Source organism: Manis javanica, chromosome 4 (assembly GCF_040802235.1).
Source record: "Manis javanica isolate MJ-LG chromosome 4, MJ_LKY, whole genome shotgun sequence".
Lineage (NCBI taxonomy): Eukaryota > Metazoa > Chordata > Mammalia > Pholidota > Manidae > Manis > Manis javanica.
The window spans coordinates 114,993,320-115,015,698 of NC_133159.1; the positions used below are offsets into that span (position 1 = coordinate 114,993,320).

Sequence of the window (22,379 nt, forward strand, 5' to 3'; positions counted from 1 at the left end):
TTCCATCTGCTGCTGCCTGTATTAAATCAACCCACATCTGGGTCCTCGTAACCTTCATGGGGCCCTGTAAATTCTTCTTGTGAGTATCAGGTCTTATTTCTTTCCTACTGTACGTGTCACCTCGCTTATGGGATACCCTAAGTGAGGGGAAAGAATGGCCACTAGAGACCCAAAGAGGGATGTGGGAGCCATTTGAAGTACAATATTTCTCATCCCAGTAGTGAAAATCTCTTCTTCTGGACCATAATTCTCTGGACTATAGATGGCATTTCTTATGCCTAGCTCTCATAGCACCTGTTGGAGCTCAGCATACATCTGCCATCTAACAGGAGAGGATAGCAGATCACCCAGATTGGGCCACACAGCACGAAGTGCAGCCATAAGCCAGTCAAGGAGGGGGTGACGTCCTGGGGTCTGATGTGCATTTTGTAATCGCTGCCTCAAGGCAGGCTGCACTGTCAGGGGAGACAGCTTCCCCATCTCTGATCCCAACAGAACCATCCCATCCACCCCTAAGTCCCACAGATGCAGGAGCCATGCTGATATTGACTCCGATGGCTTCTGCCTAAAACGGGAGCCCAAATCCACCAGCTCAGCGTGCGTATAGGGGCAGACCATAGAGTGCTCCACGACCTGGGGAGGGGGCTGCTCCTCTCCTTGGAGAACTTTCAGCTGCTGGGTCTTTATTTTCTTTACAAGCACTGGGCGTGCTTTCAATACAGGAGGGTCCAGTGCCTCCGGCATCACCCCTTCTTCCTGCTCCAGCTCCTCCATTTCTGGGGCTGATGGCACCTTTCTCTCCCCTCCCCTGAGTGCCTCCTGTGCTACAACCTTTACTTTTTCTACTGTGCCTTGCAGCAATGCTACCTCAATCTTCAGAAGCTCTCTGACCTTCAACTCAATGCTTGGCACCTGGTGTTCTCATGCCACCTCCGCCTGTGCTTCCCGCAGGAGTACGTCTTTTTCCTTGATGGCCTCTTCCTCCTTCAGAGCACCTGGCAGCGCTGCCGTCTCATCTCCAATGGCACCTTGCTGCTGGCGCTCTCCCGCTGCCTCCTCTCATATTAATACCATCTCTTTCTTCAGGGAATCCACTGAAATTTGCAGCTCATGTTCTCATGCACCTCTTCTCACATCAATGTCATTTCCCTTCTCAGGGAATTCACAGAAGTTTGCAGCTTGCATTCTCGTGCCGCCTCCCGCATCAATGCCATCTCCCTCCTCAGTGAATACACAGAAGTTTGCAGCTCACCTTCTCATGCAGCCATTTCTTGGGTCTCTTGGACCTTTTTAATACTGTGAGAAGCAGCCAGCCCACAGTCCCTGCGGCCTCATGGGTACTCTGCGTCTCAAAGGATCTGCTTACCATACCAAGGACCACCCCTACTGCCTCAGGTGTCACCTCCACTTGCCTCTAGTCCTGGGGTGGGGCCCAGTTCTCTAGGAGGTAAGCCACCTCAGACCACATACCCATTGGGGGACGATCCACTGTTTCCCCATTCACAGGGGCTGTCTGCTGAAGCACCCCTCTCATAAAGGCAGCCTGTCTTTTTCATTGGTCAACAATGAACCCTGCGGACTTTAACCAATTGTCTTGCCAATGGGTTTCAGCCCCGGGCAAGTTCGCTATGGATTCAATGTGACCAAAGAAATTGACAGCAAAACGTTCTTTGGGGTGAAAGGGTTTATTACCCGGCTTGTCCTCCTGGCGGTAGGTCGAGCACTAGCATCTCTGCCTCCACCCAGAGCACTGGGCTGAGCTCTCTATTAGTGCAATAACAGCTTATTGCCTAAGGGTGTGGAAGCGGTAGCCTAGCAACAGGTCAGTTACATCATCAGGTGGTTTAAGTTCAGCTAAGATCCTGGCCATAGGAACTCCAACTTCCCCACAGAGGCCAACATCTGGTGGGTAGAGGAGAAAGAATTTCGACACAGGCTGTGTGGCTCCCATGTCTGGGCACTGTAGTCCACTGGCACATGTGATGATGCTGGTGACCTGAGTTCACTAGCGGGAGCCATGTCTGCAACAAATTGTTAAGTAGAAAAGGGAGGTTAAGAAAATGTCAGGAGTGGTTATCTCTCTGTGGTGAGATAATGGCAATCTTTTTGATTTTTTTCTCTTTGCTTGAATATTTTTTACAACATGTAAATAGTAATAATCATGGGTGACCATGAAACTCCTTTCATTTTGGGGGTAACAGAAAAAGGAGAAAATCTGGAGGATTGGGGAAAAGACTCAATGATTGAAACTTCCAACATCCCTTTGACTAGTGACCAGCTCCTTAGCCCTGCAACCTTCCCAGGTCAGATAGGCTGCCATCCTCTTCCACGTGGAGAAAAACCAAAGCCTTGTTTATTCATTACTGATGGTCAGAGATGTGAGGGTGGAGAGTCAGCTTCAAAACAGCTCCCTTTGGGAGCCTCTTACTCATGGATTCCATGGAAAGGCAATTCCCCACCCTGAACCCTCATATGGCTGCTAATCTCAGGACCCAATTTTCAGGTAAGGAAACTGAAGCCCAGAGAGGTGCCTTCCCCTCTCCATCTGAGGTCATGTCTGTAATGGGGAGGCAGGATGCAGATCTCAGTCATAGTGACTGATGGTCATGTCCCAGTGTTTTTATTTCAACAATCATTTGAAGAAGTCTGAGTTTCCTGTTATACCAACCTGCTGAAAAACTTGTATAAAACTATTACAAAGATTCTTTTCTTTCCTCTAAAAAAGATAGAAGAAAATGTCTTTGGCTTGGGCATCTTGATTCATATTCTATGTACAGTAGTTTGGCCCTTGAAAATGGTCAATGGTATGGTGCAGACGAGCTGAGCCCTTCCATAATATGCAAAGACTACAAACCTCCAACTGAGCAAGACATTATAAAGCTTAGGAATACACTAACCAGAAACTGCATTAGTGTTGGAATTGACCAAAGTCCTTTGATTTTGGTTCTGCTCCTTTCTGGCCCATTACCCATAGCTGGGTAAGAAGACACTTGTAAACCTTAAAAAATAAAACTGTCATTTACCAGAAAGAACGTTTTTTTTTTGGTGGGGGAGGGAACAGCAGACAATTGCAGTTTGAGACAAGCAAGCTATGGCAACCCATAGGCATGGAGGGAGAGTAAAGGAGACTTCTGCTCTTTATACAGGAAAGGCCTAGTGGGGAGGACTATTGTAAGCAAAAAGCCCATCAGAGGAAACTTGGAGTCCCTCCTGTTGTGGCTTCTCATTGGCTGAGTTGTGACAGTCTCTCACTGGCTGGGCTGCTGGGGTTGGGGAGGCAGAAATTTTTCTCTCTTCCTGCTGGGTAGAGAAGTAGCTAAAACAGGATGACCTGTAAAGGTGTCCATCTATTTGGGTGAGGTTTGTAACTAATGAGGAGCGCTGGGTTTGAGAACTCCTCAGCAAGGCCTCCTGCCCCATGGCAGAGAGGTTTCCCTTTATTCATTTTCACATCTCCAACTCAGTGCCTTAACACAAAAATTTATTATAATCTTTAGATTTTCTGTGGTTTGACTGGGCTAGCTGGGCAGTTCTCACTGGAGTCTCTCATATGGTGGCAGTCAGGTGGTGACTGGGGCTGCCGTCGCTGGTGGGTCATCTGGGCTGGCTGGCCACCACCGCTCACTCCCATGGCCTAAACCCCAAGGATAAAGAGAATGGGAGGTGAGACATCAGCTCTTGAGGAGTTTCACAAGAGCCTTTGGGAAATAGAAAATGGATGGAGCAGTGGTATCTAATAGAGCAAAGGAAACTATAAGCTAAGTGCCTGCAGTGAGGGAAAACCGATGAGAAACTAGACGTTCCATTGTGGACCCTGAGAGAAGTAAAATGGGTGAGCTAGCTCACACTGGCTCACAAGAGCTGATTTTTAAAATTTCAGGAATACTCTCTCTGTATGGTGCAAATAGTATACCCACCTCCTTTCCACCGAGGGAGGTAAATCTGAGGCCACCCATTTTACAGACATTTCTAGAGTATCATACATGTGCCAGCTACTGTGCTGGGTACTGCGAAACAGTGATCAAAAGAGACAATGGGACTTTTTCCCTGGGGGCTTACAGTCTGTGGGAATGGCGGTGGGATAGTTATAGAATAATCACTCAAATAAATACATAATTAGCAATCATTGTAAACTTAATGAAGGAAAGGTACATGAAAAAGGTTTTAGTTTAGGGGGGAGTGGTTTGGGGAAAGCTTGAAAATGACAATTGAGCTGAGAGGTAGTTTAAATAGGAGCTGCTGGGGGTGAGAACTACAGGAGGAAGTGCATTTCTGGAGGCAGGAACAGCACTGCAAAAGCCCCATAGTTCAAGGATGGAGGATCAGCTGAGAAGTAAGCAGGCGGAGAACATGAGGCCACAGTGAATGAGAGAAACCCAATCCACGCTGGCTTCAGAAGGTGCGGGAGAGGAATTTACTTGCTCTCATAACTGAAAAATCCAGGGACCCACTGACTTTAGATTCAGCTTAAACTCAACAGGGCCGGATATGTTCCTCCCTCTCCCAGCATCTCTTTCAGGTGCCTCCCTCCAGGTATCCAGCAGCAGGTCCACAGGCAGCTGCAGACTGTCTCCTTGGCTCCGATTGGCTCAGCGGCCTACCATTGGAGCCAATCAGTGAGCGCAGAGGGATGAACTTCCCTGATTGGTCAGATCCAGTCACACGCCAACGTGTGGCATGCAGGGAGGAGCCAACGCAGGACAAAATGGGCCGGTGGGGTGGGCTTGTAGTTAGATCAGAATGCCGAAGTGAGGTAATCAGCAAACGTCTGCTGGAAGAGGATTTTGTTTTGTCTCGCGCAACTATCAGTGGGCTTATGGGCCTTGCTCTTTGCAGAGGTATGTCCCTGTAAAGTTGTCAGGCAGAAGAAATGTCTCAAATGACTCCATTTCACAAAGTGTCACCTAATTTATAGTTCATAAATTGAGATACTTGTATTTTCCCAAATGTAAAATAAGAGGCTGTACTAGGAGGGATGGCTGCTTCTAGCTAGCTGCTCAACCTTTAATGAATTATTTATGCTTCACGCTTGTGAAAAATACAAAGCAAAATTGGAGACGCGGTGTGGTTTACAGGTTAGCGTAGTGCAGACGTTGGTGCCGGGCCGCCTGGATGGAAATTCTTGTACCGTTTGTCATTGGGCAAGTTGTTCAACATCGGTGTCTCAGTGCCCGCAACTGTTAAAATGGAGATACTCATACCGACCTCATAGTCTTGTAATGATTAAATAGGTTACGGTTAATATATAATAAGCACTTGAGTGGACTTGGCCTGACACATGGTAAATGCTATATACGTGTTTGTTATTGTGTTACACTTATAATAATGGGCAAATGCACTTACATTATAAAGAATTCAGGCAACAGATATCTAAAGCCCTAATTCCTTTATGATGCAAGAACAAAGGGCAACAAGGCAAATAGTAACAGCAGCGGAGTGCACACAGCTTTCAGGTTACCCCACCAAGTCCTCACAACCACCCTATGATATGGGTGCTACTAGCAACTCCATTTTCAGATGAGAAAATTGAGGCTCAGAGAGGTGAAGTGACTTTGTCCAGGTTTCAGGCCAGTGAAGACTTGCACCCAGACGTTGGTAACTCCAGCCATCGGGCTCAGCGTACACCCTGGTTTTCTCAGCTGCACTGGGGGCTGGCAGCTTCGAGGGGGGCCCGGGCCCCCCTCCCCGCCCACCTTCCGCCCCTGAGGCAGACCTGTCTTCGCCCCCGGTAGTCAGCCCGGAGCCTCGCTCCTCCCCTGGGGCGGGCCACGCCCACGGCCCCGAGCCAGGTGTCCCTCGCACCCCGGCCCCGGCCCCGCCCCTATCCCGCCCCTGGCCTCGCCCACAGGCCTCGCAGTTGTCGCGGACGTCTTTCTCGTGTCTGGAGTCGCCATTTTGCTCCTAGAGACGCTGCTTGGAGACTCGGCGTGTTCTTCCTTCGGCAGTGGTGGCTGCGGCGGGGCCGGGGCTGGGGTCGGGGCCAGGTAGGCGGGCGGGAGCCAGCGACGAGTGGCGGCGCGGACAGGCGGGCTGCGGCGCTGCGGGGCGCAGGTGCAAGGGGCGGGGAGCCCCTCGGCGCCGACTGGCGGACCGGTCGCGCGGTCCCGGGGAGGCGGCGGCGCGGGTGGGTGCAGCAGGGACACCCCGGCCTCGCGCCGCAGCCGCCGCTCCCCGCTCGCTGCTCTCCCGCCTGGGGCCCGCGGGAGACGCGGCCCCTGGGGCTCCCCGGCTCCAGGCGCCTTTGGGAGTGAGCCCTAATTGTGGGACCTGCGGCCGGGCAGCTCAGGAAACAAGCCTCAGACCCAACCATCTGTGCTCCATCTCCTAGTCTGACAAAGCCCCTGTTTTTAATTTGACTGCCCGTGCTCGTGGCGGACATTGGTTACCCCAAAATAATTTTATTCCCTTCAGAACTCACCCAGCAGAGCAACTGAGGGAGGACTTCGATGTGATTTTTAGATACTATTTTACTTCAAAATGTTTTCCCCCAACGTTTTACATTGATGAGAAGGATTTTTTCCCCCTTCCTAATGTTGGCGCAGTTTGGGTGTTTAGCTTTTTCTAAGGAATAGGAAACGCAGAATGGGGGCTTGGGGCCTCAGAAAGTGTGATTTCTAATGTTTAAAAAATTTAAATGCACAAATAAAAATAATTCAGCCGCATTATTTAACCCCACTAAATCCTATCCTTCTTCTTGTCCGTATTCCTTTCCTGACCTAGCCTATACCATGATTATCCAGTTTTGATTAGCGGAGATGAGAGTCTGCCTTCTTCCACATAACATGAGCACTTTTGTTTGACCTGGATATATAATGTCTTTTTTATATGTAATGTATATTCAGTTTTACTTAGTTTCCCCATTATGGAACCTCCATATGCTCAGTGTTTCCTCCTTTTTGGAAAACCTTGCATTTTGCATACAGCTTTTTTTTCTTCCGTGGGATAAATTCCCAAAGGGGGACACATGAATCAAAGTTTTGTGCTCTTTCATTGGCTCCTGATGTATAAATTGTTTTACAAACAAGGCGTGTTTACTGTAGACATTTTTCAAAATCTGGATATTTGTCTGATTCTGTTCACTGTAATGCGAAATTCAGTGGGATGTCAAGTCATTTTCTGTGGTGTTGGGAGACAGGCAGTACAGCCTGCTGCTATATACAACTGTGCTCCAAGTCAGACTGAAACTGAGGTAATGTCTGCTGCTTAGAGGCCATACAACCTTGAGAAACTTAATCTCCAAGCCTCATTTCCCCCATGCCTAAAATGGGTCTGCTTCTAGTCCCCGCTTCATCGAGATGTCATAAAAATTTGCAGCACCCAGAAAATGGTGTTAAGTCATAGGAAAACATTCTCATGGAGAGAAAGCAGAATACCTGGGGTCACAGAGCCATGGAAGATGAATGCAATTTAGGTTTGCCCTCCTAATTCTCTTCATTACTGATGGAAAAAAAGCAAATATTTTTTGGGTGAGGTATGCCACTAATAAAAACAGTAATTCCTTGTACTTTATGATACCTTCTACTCTGCACACTACTTTTAGTTCATTTGCTCATCAGTGCTACCGACTCAAAGAGGTCAGGCTTTATTTATGAAACATGCTATTGTACAAACATTTGTTGAGCCTTTACCACGGGCCAGGTGCTGTTCTAGGGACTGGGTATACAGAAGAGAATATAATAGCTGTCCTGGACTTTAAATTCTAGTGGGGGAAGCTTGTTTCCCAAGCATCCATCTGCATTGATGGGGGAAGGCAGAGAGGCCTGGTGAGGACAAGTGACCCACCCAAGAACTGGTAGCTAGTAACCACGCAAGGTAAACCCAAGTCTCCACACTCCTACTCCAGCCATCTTTGAATAGGAGGGGTTTACACAGAGGCAAAGCAACACTGGAGTGGCAGGCTTCTTTGTCTGAAATGAAGATGAGTGGTTTTGAACTGACTGCTAGCATGTCCAGGGCAAGTGGTCTTTCAGTGTGGCATCATTCGTGAGACTGAACAGATTTGTCAAGTCTGATTCAAAGAGGAGCGTGATTTGCTTTTTGCATAGTGCTGAGATTCTCAGAAAAGGGTTTGCTTTCATATATGTTATAAATAATGTTCACACATTCTAGGGTTAGTTTTGGTTAAATGTAAAAGCACCTGTAGTTTCAGGGGAAAAAAGGGGAGTGTTCTCTTTATTCTGCATCTCACATTAAAGCCTTGTGCTAATGAGCCTTCTGCCAGCCCTATCCTGGTGATTATCATGTTTCTGGAGATACTCTTGAAAACTCACTTCTCTTGAAACTTGGTAAAGAGCATAACTCGAATTTCCAGTAGGGAAATGAGGAGAGCTAAAACCAGCAACAGTACTTATGCTTGAACAAGTTGTGAAATGAATAGTCACAGAACATGACTGTATTGGTAACCAATTCCAAGTGGATGCCCTTACCGGTGCCATTCTGAGGGTAATCTTAAGTGAGGTTTCAATAGAAACCTGATATCTGAAGACTGGAACTTCAGAGACCACGGCCAGTAAGGAAGGCATTTAAGCCACGGCCAATAAGGAAAGGCTCCAGGAAATATCCCAGAGAAGAGACTAGAGAGAGGTAGGAGAGCTTGTCTGGAGGTAGGCTGGGCACTGTCTTGTGGAAAAGGAATTTGGTATTTCCTATAAACTTTGAATGAAGGGACAGGGACCAGGGGGGTGGAGTCTGCAGAGAGAGGAGTCTTAGGCGTTCTCAGGGAGAATTGGGGAAGGATCGGCCCTCAGGATGTGGGCATCAGGCTCTGGGCTGTTTAAGCATCTGGAGAGGTCCCTTGGCAGGAATCCTGTAGGCAGGCCAAGTTACCTAGAAGATCTCTTTCCACCATCTCTTTCCAAATGGTCCAAGCTCTCTCAAGAACACTATTGTGCTTTAAGAAGCTTCCTTTTTGAAGGTTGGGGCTGTAAAAAGATGGCCACCCTATGCCACTTGTTTGGAAAACAACCAGAATATCAGAAGTCAGTTCTTATGTAGCTTTCATTTATCAAGTATATCCTGTAGGCAGTGTGTTAAGTATTACACAGATACTAATTTTACAATAACCCTGTAAGTTCAGTATGCACAGTTGTTTGGGTGAGAGAACAGGCTGAGAGAATTATGCACAGCCTCCCATGGCTTAAGGGGAAGTAGGAGCCAGGGTGCACACATTAGTTTGACTCCAAAGCCTGTATTTGTAACAACAGGAGAATGAATTTTGTTTTTGTTGTTTCCTTTCCCAGATCTGTGCCCCCGTTCCTAAATCAGACATATACTGGCTGAGAGATGGTATTAGAGGACACCTAAGAGCTCTTCCAACTCTTGAGTTTTGATGCTTAAATGTGATTTCTTCCATTTATATCACCATTCTGCCCCACACTGCTGTAAAGCAGGAGTCAGCAAACTTTTTCTGTAGAGGGCAAGATAATGAATACTTTAGTCTTTGTGACCCATACTCAATTCTACCATTGTATCCATAAACAATCTGTAAGCAATGAGTGTGGTTGTGTTCCAATGCAATTTGATTTATAGAAATAGCCTTTGGAGGGACCTAATCTGACTCACCGGCTGTAGTTTGCTGATTCCTGTTTCAAAGCCTCTTTCCATGATAGACACCAGTGGTCTTCTGGGTCTCCTTAGGGCTTTTGTCAGTTGTACATGCATTTCTGTTTGTAATTCATGAGCTTTAGTTCAATTATGTTGTATAGCATCCCATATTTCCCATTGTGGAATGCCCTTTAAGAGGCACTCCTTGGGGAAGTATGCTCTTCTGTGCTGCTGGTGGGACTGTCAGTTGCTCGTGGGTCCCTTGCAGTTCCTGCAGAGACATGCACACCCACCCAAGAAGGCCTGTTTAGGATGGTGACCTCTGCTAAAGGCAGCATCTCCACACCATAGAATACTGGCAGTGGTTAAAAAGGACACAATGGGTCTGTATTTTCTAATCTGGGTAGTCAAAATACATTGTTCAACAAAACAGATTGTAGATTGGTATGATGATCTCTTTTGATGTTAGAAATGTATTTTTATATGTACTTTTTATGAGGGTCATGTATGAATGTGTAAAGGCCTGATGGTGTCTATTATCAAACTAATTATTCATTTCTGGGGAGGTGGGTGGGAAGGAGTGCGGAACTGGGGCTGGTGCCTTTAGCCTAAACTATGTTTCAGTTTTTTACAAGGATAATGTGTTTGTATATTACTTGTGAAATTAAGATTTAAGAATAACAAAAGAAAGGTCTGCTCAGCTTCAGCCCTTTCATAAATTCCACCAGCCTTCCCAGAGCCATCCCAAGTAAACCGCGGGCTTGTGGGAAAGTGCCCTGCCCCCACATTGTTGCTGCTGCATCCAGTCCTGCACCTTCCTTGGTGGTAAGAACACAGCCCAGAGTGGGTGGTGGAAGCGCACGTTAAGGACCTCTGGAATTAGAACTTCGGCTCTGATGGCATCTCAGCCAGAGTCTTTTCTGATTGTGCCCTGCCTATCAATTGGGTGGTCAGTTCACTTTCCTTCAAGGTCATTGTGTGATCAACCTTGTGTTCCAGTTGGGGAAAATATAGATGACAAGGTCAGTTTCAGCTACAGTGACTCAGGGCACTGGAGAGCCAGCCGCAAGGGCAGGGAGAGGTGTTATGGGAAAAAGGTATTGTGGGGAAACCTGGGCATAGATGGGTTATTTACTCATTTTTTTCAGGATCAATCAGTTCATGTTCTTGCTGATGGCTCTGCCATTTTTCTGTGTTAATCCAGGAGGAATTTTGTTGTCAGAGAATAAAAGGAGGTTGTCCATAACTGACTTTAAGCAGCAAGCAATAGAACACTGAGCTCTTCAGCTCCGCCTTTCTTGTAAGTTTATTGTTTATTTCCAGTGGTCATAAAAAACTAATAAAATCATATGATAACATTTCCATAAATTTGGAACCCTGAAATCCAAATCAACTGTTTGTCCATATATTTTTAATATTAAAGACTTCATTATGGTGAAAACTAATTTCATTCAGCTTAAGTCATTTGTATTAAAAAAAAAATCCATTTGTGTGTTTTTAATATGTATCAGTTCTTAATATAATTTGTATCCTTCTAGGCTCTGAGAATTGGAAAACCAAAAAGGTTTTGATGTTTTGTGTGGTGCCACCTGAATTAGAAACCAAGATGAACATAACTAAAGGAGGTCTGGTGTTGTTTTCAGCAAATTCTAATTCATCGTGTATGGAGCTTTCAAAGAAAATTGCTGAGTGAGTTATAATCACACTATTAAAATTTGTATTCATTATGTGATTTTTTTAAATTCGGTGATAGGATTAGCACTCATTGTTAAACTTGAAAGCAGATATTTTATGGTTAATCTGTGTATTGTTTATTTGTTAAGGGCTAATCATTTTGTAAACTGTCATTTAACTCCCCACACATTCATTCTGCACACATGTATCGGGTGCCTCATGAATGCCAGGTATTGTGTTAGCTGCCGGATTTGTGTAGAATTATTTGAACAATGAAGTGTATACTACGTGAAAGTAGTTTATAGATTAGAGTTCAGTGTGATTGTATTATTTGTTAAATAAACATTGAACACTTAACTATGTGCTAGGTCTCAATCTAGATATTGGAGATTAACAGTAAACAAGCCAGTCAAGATTCTTCCTTCATAGTCTAGTAAGGGAGCCAGACAAGAAACAAGTCAACTGAACAAGCAAGATAATTTCAGGTGGTAATAAACACTGAAGAAACAGTGTGAAAGGAATGATAGGGGCAGACTGTTCTGCTTTAACTTGGGTGCTCAGGTGCCTTTTAAACTGAGGGGATGGTATGTGAGTTGAGAAACTTGAATGAGCCACCCAGTGGAGGTCTGGGGGCAGAGTCATACAGGCAGAGGGAGCAGCAGGTTCAAGGGCCCTGCCTGTGCAGCAGGTGTTGGTGTAGCTCAGGAACAGGAGCAGAGGAAATGGTGGGTGAAGCCGGCAGCGGGACTGCCTAGGCCTTCTTGGGGAGGCATGGGATGGGGGAGGGGTTGGGTAGTGGGGTAACGGAGCAATTTAATGTCCACTTTAAATTTGTCAGCACTTGTATTTTATTTTGTTTTATTCTTATCAATTTATGAATCATTCTTAAATAGCAAAGATGTTGAGTCTATTCTATCACCTTTTAAGCTTTTCCTCCTTTTTCTTCTCTAGGCGGCTGGGAGTGGAGATGGGCAAAGTGCAGGTTTACCAGGAACCTAACAGAGGTGAGCTATCTTGGACGTGCTTAATGTTGGTGTTTTTGTCCACAAAACACATTTGTCTAATTGTTTCCTTGTGGCTGATCACAAGGATTTTGAGAATATGGGATTCCTGGCTCAGTCCTTCATCCTCCACTATTGAACAAGTTAGACTCAGTATCCAGTTGGTCCTGTTAGCTGGAAGTCAGGCAGGCAAGGTGGGTGAATGGTATTTTAGCTCCCACTAATCCCAACTAGCTATGGAAGCCTGGGGCAAGCCAGTCTGAGGCCTTAAACTCCAGTTTTTAAACCTCGTCCAAAAACTGCACAGATACATGAACCAGCTGGTCAGCCAAATGGCGATACTAGTTGGTTCCATTTATGTCACCTGAGGCAGAACAAGTAAGTCCTGTGTGGCCACAATATCAGTCAGTCTTTTCTTTTTACCTCCGGGTAACCCTACGTGGGTTAGACTTCATGCAACATGAGGAAATGTTTTCTTGCTAATTGATTTAAGTCATTACATAAACACCCCAAGTTGGAAAAAGTGTGTGTTATTGTATCTTTGTAGTTTCTGTAGAAATGGTGGATATTTGAAATTATTTTAGGTGGAGTGATAGATGGGCTTGAGAGTCAGACACCTTATCCTTGGCAAGTCATTTAACCTTTCTAAACTGTAAATAATTAGGGCTGTTTTGAGGATTAAATGGAATAATTTGTGTACCTAACACAATTCGTGGCACATTCTAGGTGTTCAGTAAACCAGTTCCCTCTCCTTTTCTCCTGTTAGATTTTGTCAAGTACTTAAATAGTAGAGAACTTAAGGGAGACTTTGTTGAAAAGGGACACATTTTCTCTTCTCCTATTTATTTCTCCATTACTGCCTCTTTCCTGTATCCCAAGATCCCCTATGTGTCTTCAATAGGAAGAAAGTATAATAGAAAAAAATGTAGGGAGAGTTTGGAGAAGATTCTGCCACTAATGGGAATTAGGTGATGTCCTTTGTCTAGTCCAGAAGGAAGGTGAGAGATAGTGTGGAAGACGCAGGATGCTGGTCCACCCTCCAGTCACAAATGAGGGGAAAAAATACTTAGTGTCTGTTGGGAAGGAGGGGAGGAAACTAACATTTGTGAGTTCCTCACTGCCATCAGATACTGAAGAACTGAGTTCAGGATGATGTGAGGTACAACGTCCCAGAAGCAGCAGTGTCAGGATTCAATCTGATCTTCCCCGCCTCTAAAGCTCATTTTCTTTCCATGGTACCACATTCCTTTGTTTACATGTATTCTATTTTTTCCAATATTTTTAAGGAAAATGTTCAAACCTATAAAAACACAGAAAGAATAGTACCAAGAATCCCCATATATATGCCTACCATCTGTATCCAGCAGTTGAGATTTTGCTGTTTGAATATGTATGTGTGAATCTGCTTGAAAGTAAGTTGCAGACATCAAGACACTTAACTCTTGAACACTTGACCGTACATCTCCTATGAAGGACTTTCTCCTACATAAATATCTTAGAGTTGTCACATTTAAAGAAATTAATTATAATTCTCTGATCATGTAATATTTAGTCTATATTCAAATTTCCCTAGTTCTTCTAAAGAACCTCTTATAGCTCCTTTTTTTTTTTTTTTCCAAACCAGGAATTCTTGGTTTAAGCAATGTGTTTTTATATCTAGTTTTTCCATTCTAGAACAGTCCCTTCACCTTTTCTTTTTAGTTCCCACGACAGACTTATTGAAGAGCTTCTCTTATAGAATGTCCTGTTCCGGATTTGTCTAATTGTTTCCTTGTGGCTGATCACAAGGTTTTTGAGAATAGGGATATTGGACCTTATTTGTCTTTATTCTCATATCATTACATTTTGTGTCCAATAAGTTCTTAATTGTTGTTAATTGAATAAATAGGTATATAATTTCCTATAAAGATACTGTGCTCAGAGCAGCACGGCACTCATGGCTTGTATACGAGAAGAAAGAAGGGCCGATTTACTTAGTTCAAGTTAGAAATGTAACTCTTTCATAAGCACATTTACTTAGTTCAAGTTAGAAATGTAACTCTTTCATAAGCACATTGTGTAACTTAATGTTTAAAATGTGTGATTGATGGCAGTATGTGTGTTATCCTTGATGCCTAATCCTCTGCAGCCTAATGAGTTTTGTAACAGTTCCAATTTCTATACTTTATAACATTGGGCAATGATGCAGATTTTTTACGTATTTCTAAAAATTTAAATTATATGCCTTTTTTCTCCCTTCTCCCCATTTTTCCTTTTCTTGCCAGAAACAAGAGTACAAATTCAGGAATCCATAAGGGGAAAAGATGTTTTCATCATCCAGACTGTTTCAAAGTGAGTTATTACCCAGCAGAAGTGGTATGCTTGCTGGGTTTCTATTTGGCATGAGTGTTTAGGTTGATAAGAGTTGACTAGACAGAATGAATTGAGGTAATTTTAAAATCAGTCTGTCTTACTCTGCTAATTTTTCTGACAAAACTGCTGACTTTTATATGTTCTTTCAGTGTTCTTGAGAAGTAGAAATAACTAAGTATTGGAGGAGAGGTTCTTAATGATATTGAAACCCACTAAATTTCCTATCAATAGCTGGAATTTTAGAAAATTTAGGATTTTTATAGGGAAGCTCTTCTAGTTAAAAAAATAAAAAAAAAAAAGCAAGGCAGAGGAGTTTGCTTCCTTGGGGTTCTTACTGCAGATAGTTTAAGAATGATCACGTTTTTGTTGTGTGAGTTAAATGAGCTGAGAGGAGAAAGAATGTATTGCAGGAATCCCTGTCTGCTGTTGCATTTGATGTACATGTGTTCTGGAGATTGTTGAGGTCAAACAGTGTGGAAGCTGGGCGTAGAAGAATCGGTGCAGTGATGTTGTCTGTGCCACTTTTCAATCCCTTGCCACTCTGTCCACAAATGCCCCTGCATATTTAAGTTCACACTCAGTGACTTTTTAAGAAATTTAAAAAAGTTTTTATTGGAGTATCACTGATATATAATCTTAGGCTGGTTTCAAATATACAGCACAGTGGTTCAGTGGTTCCCCATATTATTAAATCCTCACCCCCTCTATGTGGTTACTGTCAGCATAGGAAGATGTTACAGCATCATTGTGTTCTCCATGCTGTACCCATGACCAACTTATATTATGACTGAGAATTTTATCCGCCTCACTCTCCCCACTCACCCACCCCAACCCATCCCTCATGGTAACCACTTAACCCCATGGTAAGTCACTTCTCAGTGTCTATAAGTCTACTGCTGTGTTTTTTTTTTTTTATTATTCACAAACATTTTTTTATTTGTATAATTGGAAGTTTTAAGAAATTATTACAACTATTTACTATAGAAATATTTAAAATGTTCTTTCTTGATATAAGCTATTTACTTGGACAGAATACATTGGTATCCAAAATTTGAGGTGTGTTAAGACTGCTTTTTGTTTTAAAAATGTGGTTTACTCAAACTTTTTTTTTTTTTTTTGAGAGGGCATCTCTCATATTTATTGATCAAATGGTTGTTAACAGTTAACAACAATAAAATTCTGTACAGGGGACTGAATGCACAATCATTAATCCACCCCAAGTCTAATTCTCATCAGTCTCGGATCTTCTGAAGCACAACGAACAAGTTCGTACATGGTGTACAAATTCTTACATAGTGAATAAGTTCTTACATGGTGAACAGTACAAGGGCAGTTGTCACAGAAACTTTCGGTTTTGATCACACATTATGAACTATAAACAATCAGGTCAAATATGAATATTCATTTGATTTTTATACTTGATTTATATGTGAATCTCACATTTCTCCCTTATTATTATTATTATTATTATTTTATTTTTAATAAAATGCTGAAGTGGTAGGTAGATGCAAGATAAAGGTAGAAAACATAGTTTAGTGCTGTAAGAAAGCAAATGTAGATGATCAGGTGTGTGCCTATAAGCTAAATATTAATCCAAGCTAGACAAGGGCAATAAAACATCCACAGATGCAGAAGATTTCTCTCAAAACAGGGGGGGTGAGGTTCTAAGCCTCACCTCTGTTGATCCCCAATTTCTCACCTGATAGCCCCCCTGCGACTGTGCCTGTCTTAAGTTGTCCTCCCTTGAGGAATCCTACCCATCTCTGGCTAACCAGTCATCTTCCGGGGCCAGACAGGGAAATGTAAAGTTGGTAAGTGAGAGTACTGCTGTTTTTTTCATTCTATTTTGCTTTGTTTTATATTCCACAAATGAGTGAAATCATATGGTATTTGTCTTTCTCCACCTGGCTTATTTCACTGAGCATAATACCATCTAGATCCATCCGTGTTGTTGCAAATGGTAGGATTTATTTTCTTCTATGACTGAATAATATTCCATTGTGTATATGTACCACATCTTCTTTATCCATCTATCTATTGATGGACACTTGGATTGCTTCCATATCTTGGCTATTGCAAATAGTGTGGCGATAAACATAGGGGTGTATACATAATTTTTGAATCCGGGATTTTATTTCTTTGGGTGAATTCTTAGGAGTGAAATTCCTGGGTCAAATGGTATTTCTATTTTTAGTTTTTTGAGGAACCTTCATTCTGCTTTCCACAGTGGTTGTACCAATTTACATTCCCACCAACAGTATAGGAGGGTACCTATTTCTCTGCACCCTCTCTAGCATTTGTTATTCCTTGTCTTTTGGATAGTGGCCATTCTGACTGGTGTGAGGTGATCTCACTGTGGTTTTGATTTGCATTTCCATTTCCCTAGTGATCAGTGGTGTGGAGCATCTTTTATGTACCTGTTGGCCATCTGTATTTCTTCTTTGGAGAAATGTTTGTTCAGGTCCTCCGCCCATTTTTTGATTGGGTTATTTATTTATTTTTGGTGTAGAGGCATATGAGTTCTTTATATATTTTGGGTGTTAACCCTTTATCAGATGAGTTGTTTATGGATATATTCTCCCATATTGTAGGATGCCTTTTTGTTCTGCTGATGGTGTCCTTTGCTGTACAGAAACTTTTTAGCTTGATGTAGTCCCACTTGTTCATTTTTGGTTTTGTTTTCCTTGCCAGAGGAGATGTGTTCAGGAAAAAATTGCTCATGCTTATGTTCAAGAGATTTTTGTCTGGGTTTTCTTTTAAGAATTTTATGGTTTCATGTCTTACAATTAGGTCTTTGATCCATTCTGAGTTTACTTTTGTGTATGAAGTTAGGCAGTAATCTAGTTTTATTCTCTTACAGGTAGCTGCCCAGTTTTTCCAGCACCAGTTATTGAAGAGGCTTTTTTTTCTCCCTTGTATATTCATGACTCCCATATCATATATTAATTGATGATATATGCATATTATATCTATTCTGTTCCAATGATCTATGGGTCTGTTCTTGTGCCAGTACCATACTGTTTTGATTACTGTGGCTTTGTAGTAGAATTTGAAGTCAATGAGCATAACCCGACAGCTTTGCTCTTTCTCAGGATAGCTTTGACTATTCGGGGTCTTTTGTGGTTCTGTATGAATTTCAGAACTATTCTAGTTCATTGAAGAATAATGTTGGTATTCTGATAGGGACTGCATTGAATCTGTAGATTGCTTTAGGCAGGATGGCCATTTTGACAATATTAATTCTTCCTCTCTGTGAGCATGGGATAGATTTCCAGTTATTGGTGTCATCTTTAATTTCTCTCATGAGTGTCTTGTAGTTTTCAGAGTATAGGTTTTTCACTTCCTTGGTTAGGTTTATTCCTAGGTATTTTATTCTTTTTGATGCAACTGTAAATAGAATTGTTTTCCTGATTTCTTTTTCTGTTAGTTCATTGTTAGGATACAGGAACACAACAGATTTCTGTGTTTAATTTTGTATCCTGCAACTTTGCTGAATCCAGTTTAGTTTTGACAGTTTTTTGGTGGAGTCCTTAGGGTTTCTATATATAATGTAATGTCACCTGCAAATAGAGAGAGTTTTACTTCTTCCTTACCAGTTTGGATGCTTTTTATCTCTGTGTCTTGTCTGATTGCTGTGCTAGGACCTCTAGTATGGTGTGGAATAAAAATGGTGAGAGTGGGCATCCTTGTCTTGTTCCTAATCTTAGAGGAAAAGCTTTCAGCTTTTTGCCATCAAGTTTGATGTTGGCTGTGGGTTGTCATATATGGCCTTCATTATATTGAGGTATGTATCCTCTCTACCTGTTCTGTTGAGAATTTTTAATCATGAATGGATGTTGAATTTTGTTAAATGCTTCTTCAGCATATATTGAGATGATTGTGTGTTTTTTACCCTTCATTTTGTTCATGTGGTGTATGATATTGATTGATTATGAATATTATACCATCCCTGCATCCTGGAATAAATCCCACTTAGTCATGATGAATGATCTTTTGGATGTATTTTTGAATTCAATTTGCTAATATTTTTTTGAGAATTTTTGCATCTATATTCATCAGTGATACTGGTCTGTTTTTTTCTTTTTTTGTAGTGTCTATGATGCCAGTTTCATGGAATGAGTTTGCAAGTATTCCGTCCTTTTCTACTTTTTGGAATAGTTTAAGATATATGTGTATTAGGTCTTCTTTAAATGTTTGATAGAATTCAGCTGTGAAGCCATCGAGTATTGCGCTTTTGTTTATTGGGAGTTTTTTTATTACAAGTTCAATTTCATTGCTGGTAATCGGTCTGTTCAGATTTTCTATTTATTCCTGGGTCAGTCTTGGAAGGTTGTATATTTCTAGGAATTTTTCCATTTCTTCTAGGTTTTCCAATTTATTGGCATATAATTTTTCACAGTATTCTCTAATAATTCTTTGTATTTTTGTGGTATCTGTTGGGACGATTCCTTCTTTGCTTCTGATTTTATTTATTGTGTACTCTCCCTTTTTTTATTGATAATGGCTAGGGGTTTATCTAGTTTGTTTCTCAAAGAACCAGCTCGTGGCTTCACTGATTTTTTCTATTGTCTTATTCTTCTCTCTTTTATTTATTTCTGCTGTGATCTTGATTATGTCCCTCCTTCCACTAACTTTGGGTTTCATTTGTTCTTCTTTTTCTAGTTTCTTTGAATTGTGATTTTTTGATGGTTTATTTGGGGTTGTCCTTGTTTCTTGAGGTAAACCTGTGCTGCTGTGTACTTCCCTCTTAGAACTACCTTCGCTGTGTGCAACGGTTTTTGGACTGTTGAGTTTTTGCTTTCGTTTGTCTCCACATATTGCCTGATTACTTTTTAAATTTGGTCATTGATCCATTGATTATTTAGAAGCATGTTGTTTAGCCTCCATTTGTTTGTAGGCTTTTTTGTTTCTTTGTGTAATTTATTTCTAGTTTCAGACATTGTGGTTGAGAAGCTGCTTGATGCAATTTCAATCTTTTTGAATTTTTGAGGTTTCTTTGTAGCCTGGTTTGTGATCTATTCTGGAGAATGTTCCATGAACACTGGAGAAGATTGTGTATCCTACTGCTTTTGGGTGGAGTGTTCTGTAGATATCTGTTAAGTCCATCTGATCTAATGTATTGCTAGTGCCTCTGTTTTATTATTTATTTTTTGTCTGGTTGATCTATTGATGTGAGTGGTGCATTAAAGTCTCCAAAAATGAATGTGTTGCAATATATTTCCCCCTTTAATTCTATTATTATTTGTTTTACATATTTAGGTGCTGCTATGTTGGGTGCAGGGATATTTATAATGGATTCGTATACATTGTAATATTATAATATCCTCTTGTTGGACTGATCATTATTTGATGTCCTCTTTCTTTTGTTCATTCATTCATTCTTTTGTTTGTTCATTCTTTCTTTTCTTATTAAGGTATCATTGATAGACACTCTTATGAAGGTTTCAGAAGAAAACAATTTGGTTATTATATTCACCCTTATTATCAAGTCCCCCCCACACCCCATTGCAGTCACTGTCCATCAGTGTAGTAAGATGCCCCAAAGTCCCTGTTTGTCTTCTCTGAGCTTCACTGTCTTCCCCGTGACCCCACACACACCGTGTACACCAATATGATGTCCATTTTCTTTGCTACTTTCTTTGTTTTGAAATCTATTTTGTCTAAGTACTGCTACTCCTGCTTTTTTCTTCCTATTATTTGCATGAAACATCTTTTTCCATCCTTTCATTTTTAGTTTGTGTGTCTTTGGGTCGACAGTGAATCTCTTGTAGGCAGCTTATAGATGGATCTTGTTTCTTTATCCATTCAGTGACTCTGTGTCTTTTGATTGGTGCATTCAGTCCATTTACATTCAAGGTAATTATTGATAGGTATGTTCTTATTGCCATTTTATTAATTGTTTCTGGTTTTTATGGCTCCTCTCTGTTGCTTTCTTCTTCTCATACTTTTCTCTTGTTATTTGATGGTTTTCTTTCACTTTGTGATTGGATTCTTTTTTTAAATATTTTGTGTATTCATTATAGGCTTTAGGTTTGTGGTTACCATGGTTCATCGGTAGCTTCCTAACTATGTAACAGTTTATATTAAGTTGCTGATTACTGCATTTCAAACACAGTCTAAAAGTACTTCTTTTCTTCCTCCTCCACACTGTGTATTAGATGTCATAATCTGCACTTTTTGTGTATCCCTTGCCTGATGTTGTATATAGTTGGTTTTACCTCTTTTGTTTTAATTTTGTACTTGCTTGGTAATTAATTGGTCTACTACCTTTACTGTGGGTTTGTTTTCAATGGTGCACACTTTTTAGCCTTAGAAACATTTCCATCTACAGCAGTCCTTTTAACACATCCTGTAATGCTAGTTTAGTGGTTATAAATTCCCTGAGCTTTCATTTATCTGGGAATTGTTTAATCTCTGCTTCAAATTTGAATGATAATCTTGCTGGGTGGAGATTCTTGGTTGAAGGTTCTTCTGTTTCAATGCATTAAATATTTCATGCCACTCCTTTCTGGCCTGTAAAGTCTCTGCTGAGAAGTCTGCTGATAGCCTGATGGTGTTTCCCTTATAAGTATTCTTTTTTCTCTTTCTGGCTGCTTTCAGGACTCTCTCCTTATCCTTAATCTTTGTCATTTTAATTATTATATGTCTTGGTGTTGTCTTCCTGGGGTTCCTTTCGTTAGGGGCACTCTGTACTTCCATGACCTGCAAGTCTATTTCCTTCCCTAGATTGAGGGAATTTTCAAAATAATTGCCTCAAAGAGATTTTCTATCCATTTGTCTCTCTCTTCTCCTTCTGGTACGCCTATTATATGAATATTGTTTTTTTTTGGATTGGCCACACAGTCTCTTTTCACTCTCTCATTCCTAGAAATTCTTTTTTCTCTCTGTTCCCCAGCTTCATTGTGTCCCTGTTCTCTAATTTCCATCTCATTCATTTTCTCCTGTTTGCAGTAATTACTCATTCCCTCCATTGTATATTTCATTTCAGTTACTGTATTCTCAGCTCTGAGTGACTTTTTCAGCTCTTGTATCTCTTTGTTGAAGTCCTCCCTGTGATACTCAATACTTTTCTGCAGATTTATGAGTATATTTATGACTCTTACTTTGAAATCTTTATCTGGAAAATTGGTGATCTCTGTTTCATTTAGCCCTCTTTCTGGTGTCTTATCCTATATTTTTGTTTGGATCAAAGTCCTCTGCTTCATTTTGTCAGGGTTTCTGTGTTTCTTCCTTGTATTAGATGGATGGATCTGCAACCTTCCTGGACTAGAGAGTAATGACTTTATGAAGAATGTGTCCTATGGTGCCCAGAAGCTCAAGATTCTTTACTGTCCAGTCCCTGGTTCTTCTTTGTGGTGGAGCCCCAGTTGCTGTTGCTGGGCAATGGCCAGGGCCACCTTTCTGTTTGTGGGCTGTCGTCTCAGTCCTCTGTGGCTGGCATTTGGCCTCTGCTGGCCCTTTGTGGTCAGAGCAGTGGCTTCTTCTGGGCTCGTTGTGAGTGGGGCTGTCCTCTGCCTGTCCTGCATCTATGGCAGGGCTGCATGCGGTGTGAGGCAGATTGCAGGTGGCACTGAGGCAGCGAGTGGCATTGGTGCCCCCTGGTGGCAATGTGGCACACTGCACTGGGCTGGCTGTCCGCAGGAGGAAGAAACTCTCTGAGCTGGCTTCTCTGCAGGTGCCTCCCTCCCCTGTTGGCTGAGACAGGGCAAAGAAAGTTGGGAGAGCTTCCCTCTGCCTACCAGGCAGCAAAGTCTGATGCTGCTGATTTGAGTGGGCTGGTACACTGGTAGTACACAGGGAAGCTCCTCC

The 22,379-nt window shown here is 42.0% G+C and overlaps 1 protein-coding gene across 6 annotated transcripts in view; it reads left to right on the forward strand.

Annotated features, from left to right (window-relative positions):
• Positions 1 to 5,838: 5,838 nt before the first annotated feature.
• PRPSAP2 (phosphoribosyl pyrophosphate synthetase associated protein 2) overlaps positions 5,839 to 22,379 on the forward strand; it is a 107,638-nt gene continuing 91,097 nt past the window's right edge. For 3 of the 6 annotated variants that reach the window (XR_012130425.1, XR_012130424.1, XM_073234723.1), the window contains exons 1-5: positions 5,839 to 5,984; positions 10,748 to 10,843; positions 11,082 to 11,232; positions 12,169 to 12,221; positions 14,483 to 14,549. Coding sequence is in view for 2 of the 6 variants with exons in the window: in XM_073234723.1 (XP_073090824.1) it covers positions 11,114 to 11,232; positions 12,169 to 12,221; positions 14,483 to 14,549 (239 nt within the window). In the remaining 4 variants the exon portion in view is untranslated. Of the gene's footprint in view, positions 5,985 to 10,099; positions 10,369 to 10,747; positions 10,844 to 11,081; positions 11,233 to 12,168; positions 12,222 to 14,482; positions 14,550 to 16,295; positions 16,382 to 22,379 lie in introns of those variants that run through there. The other 3 variants (XM_037019636.2, XR_012130426.1, XR_012130427.1) reach the window with 3 other exon arrangements.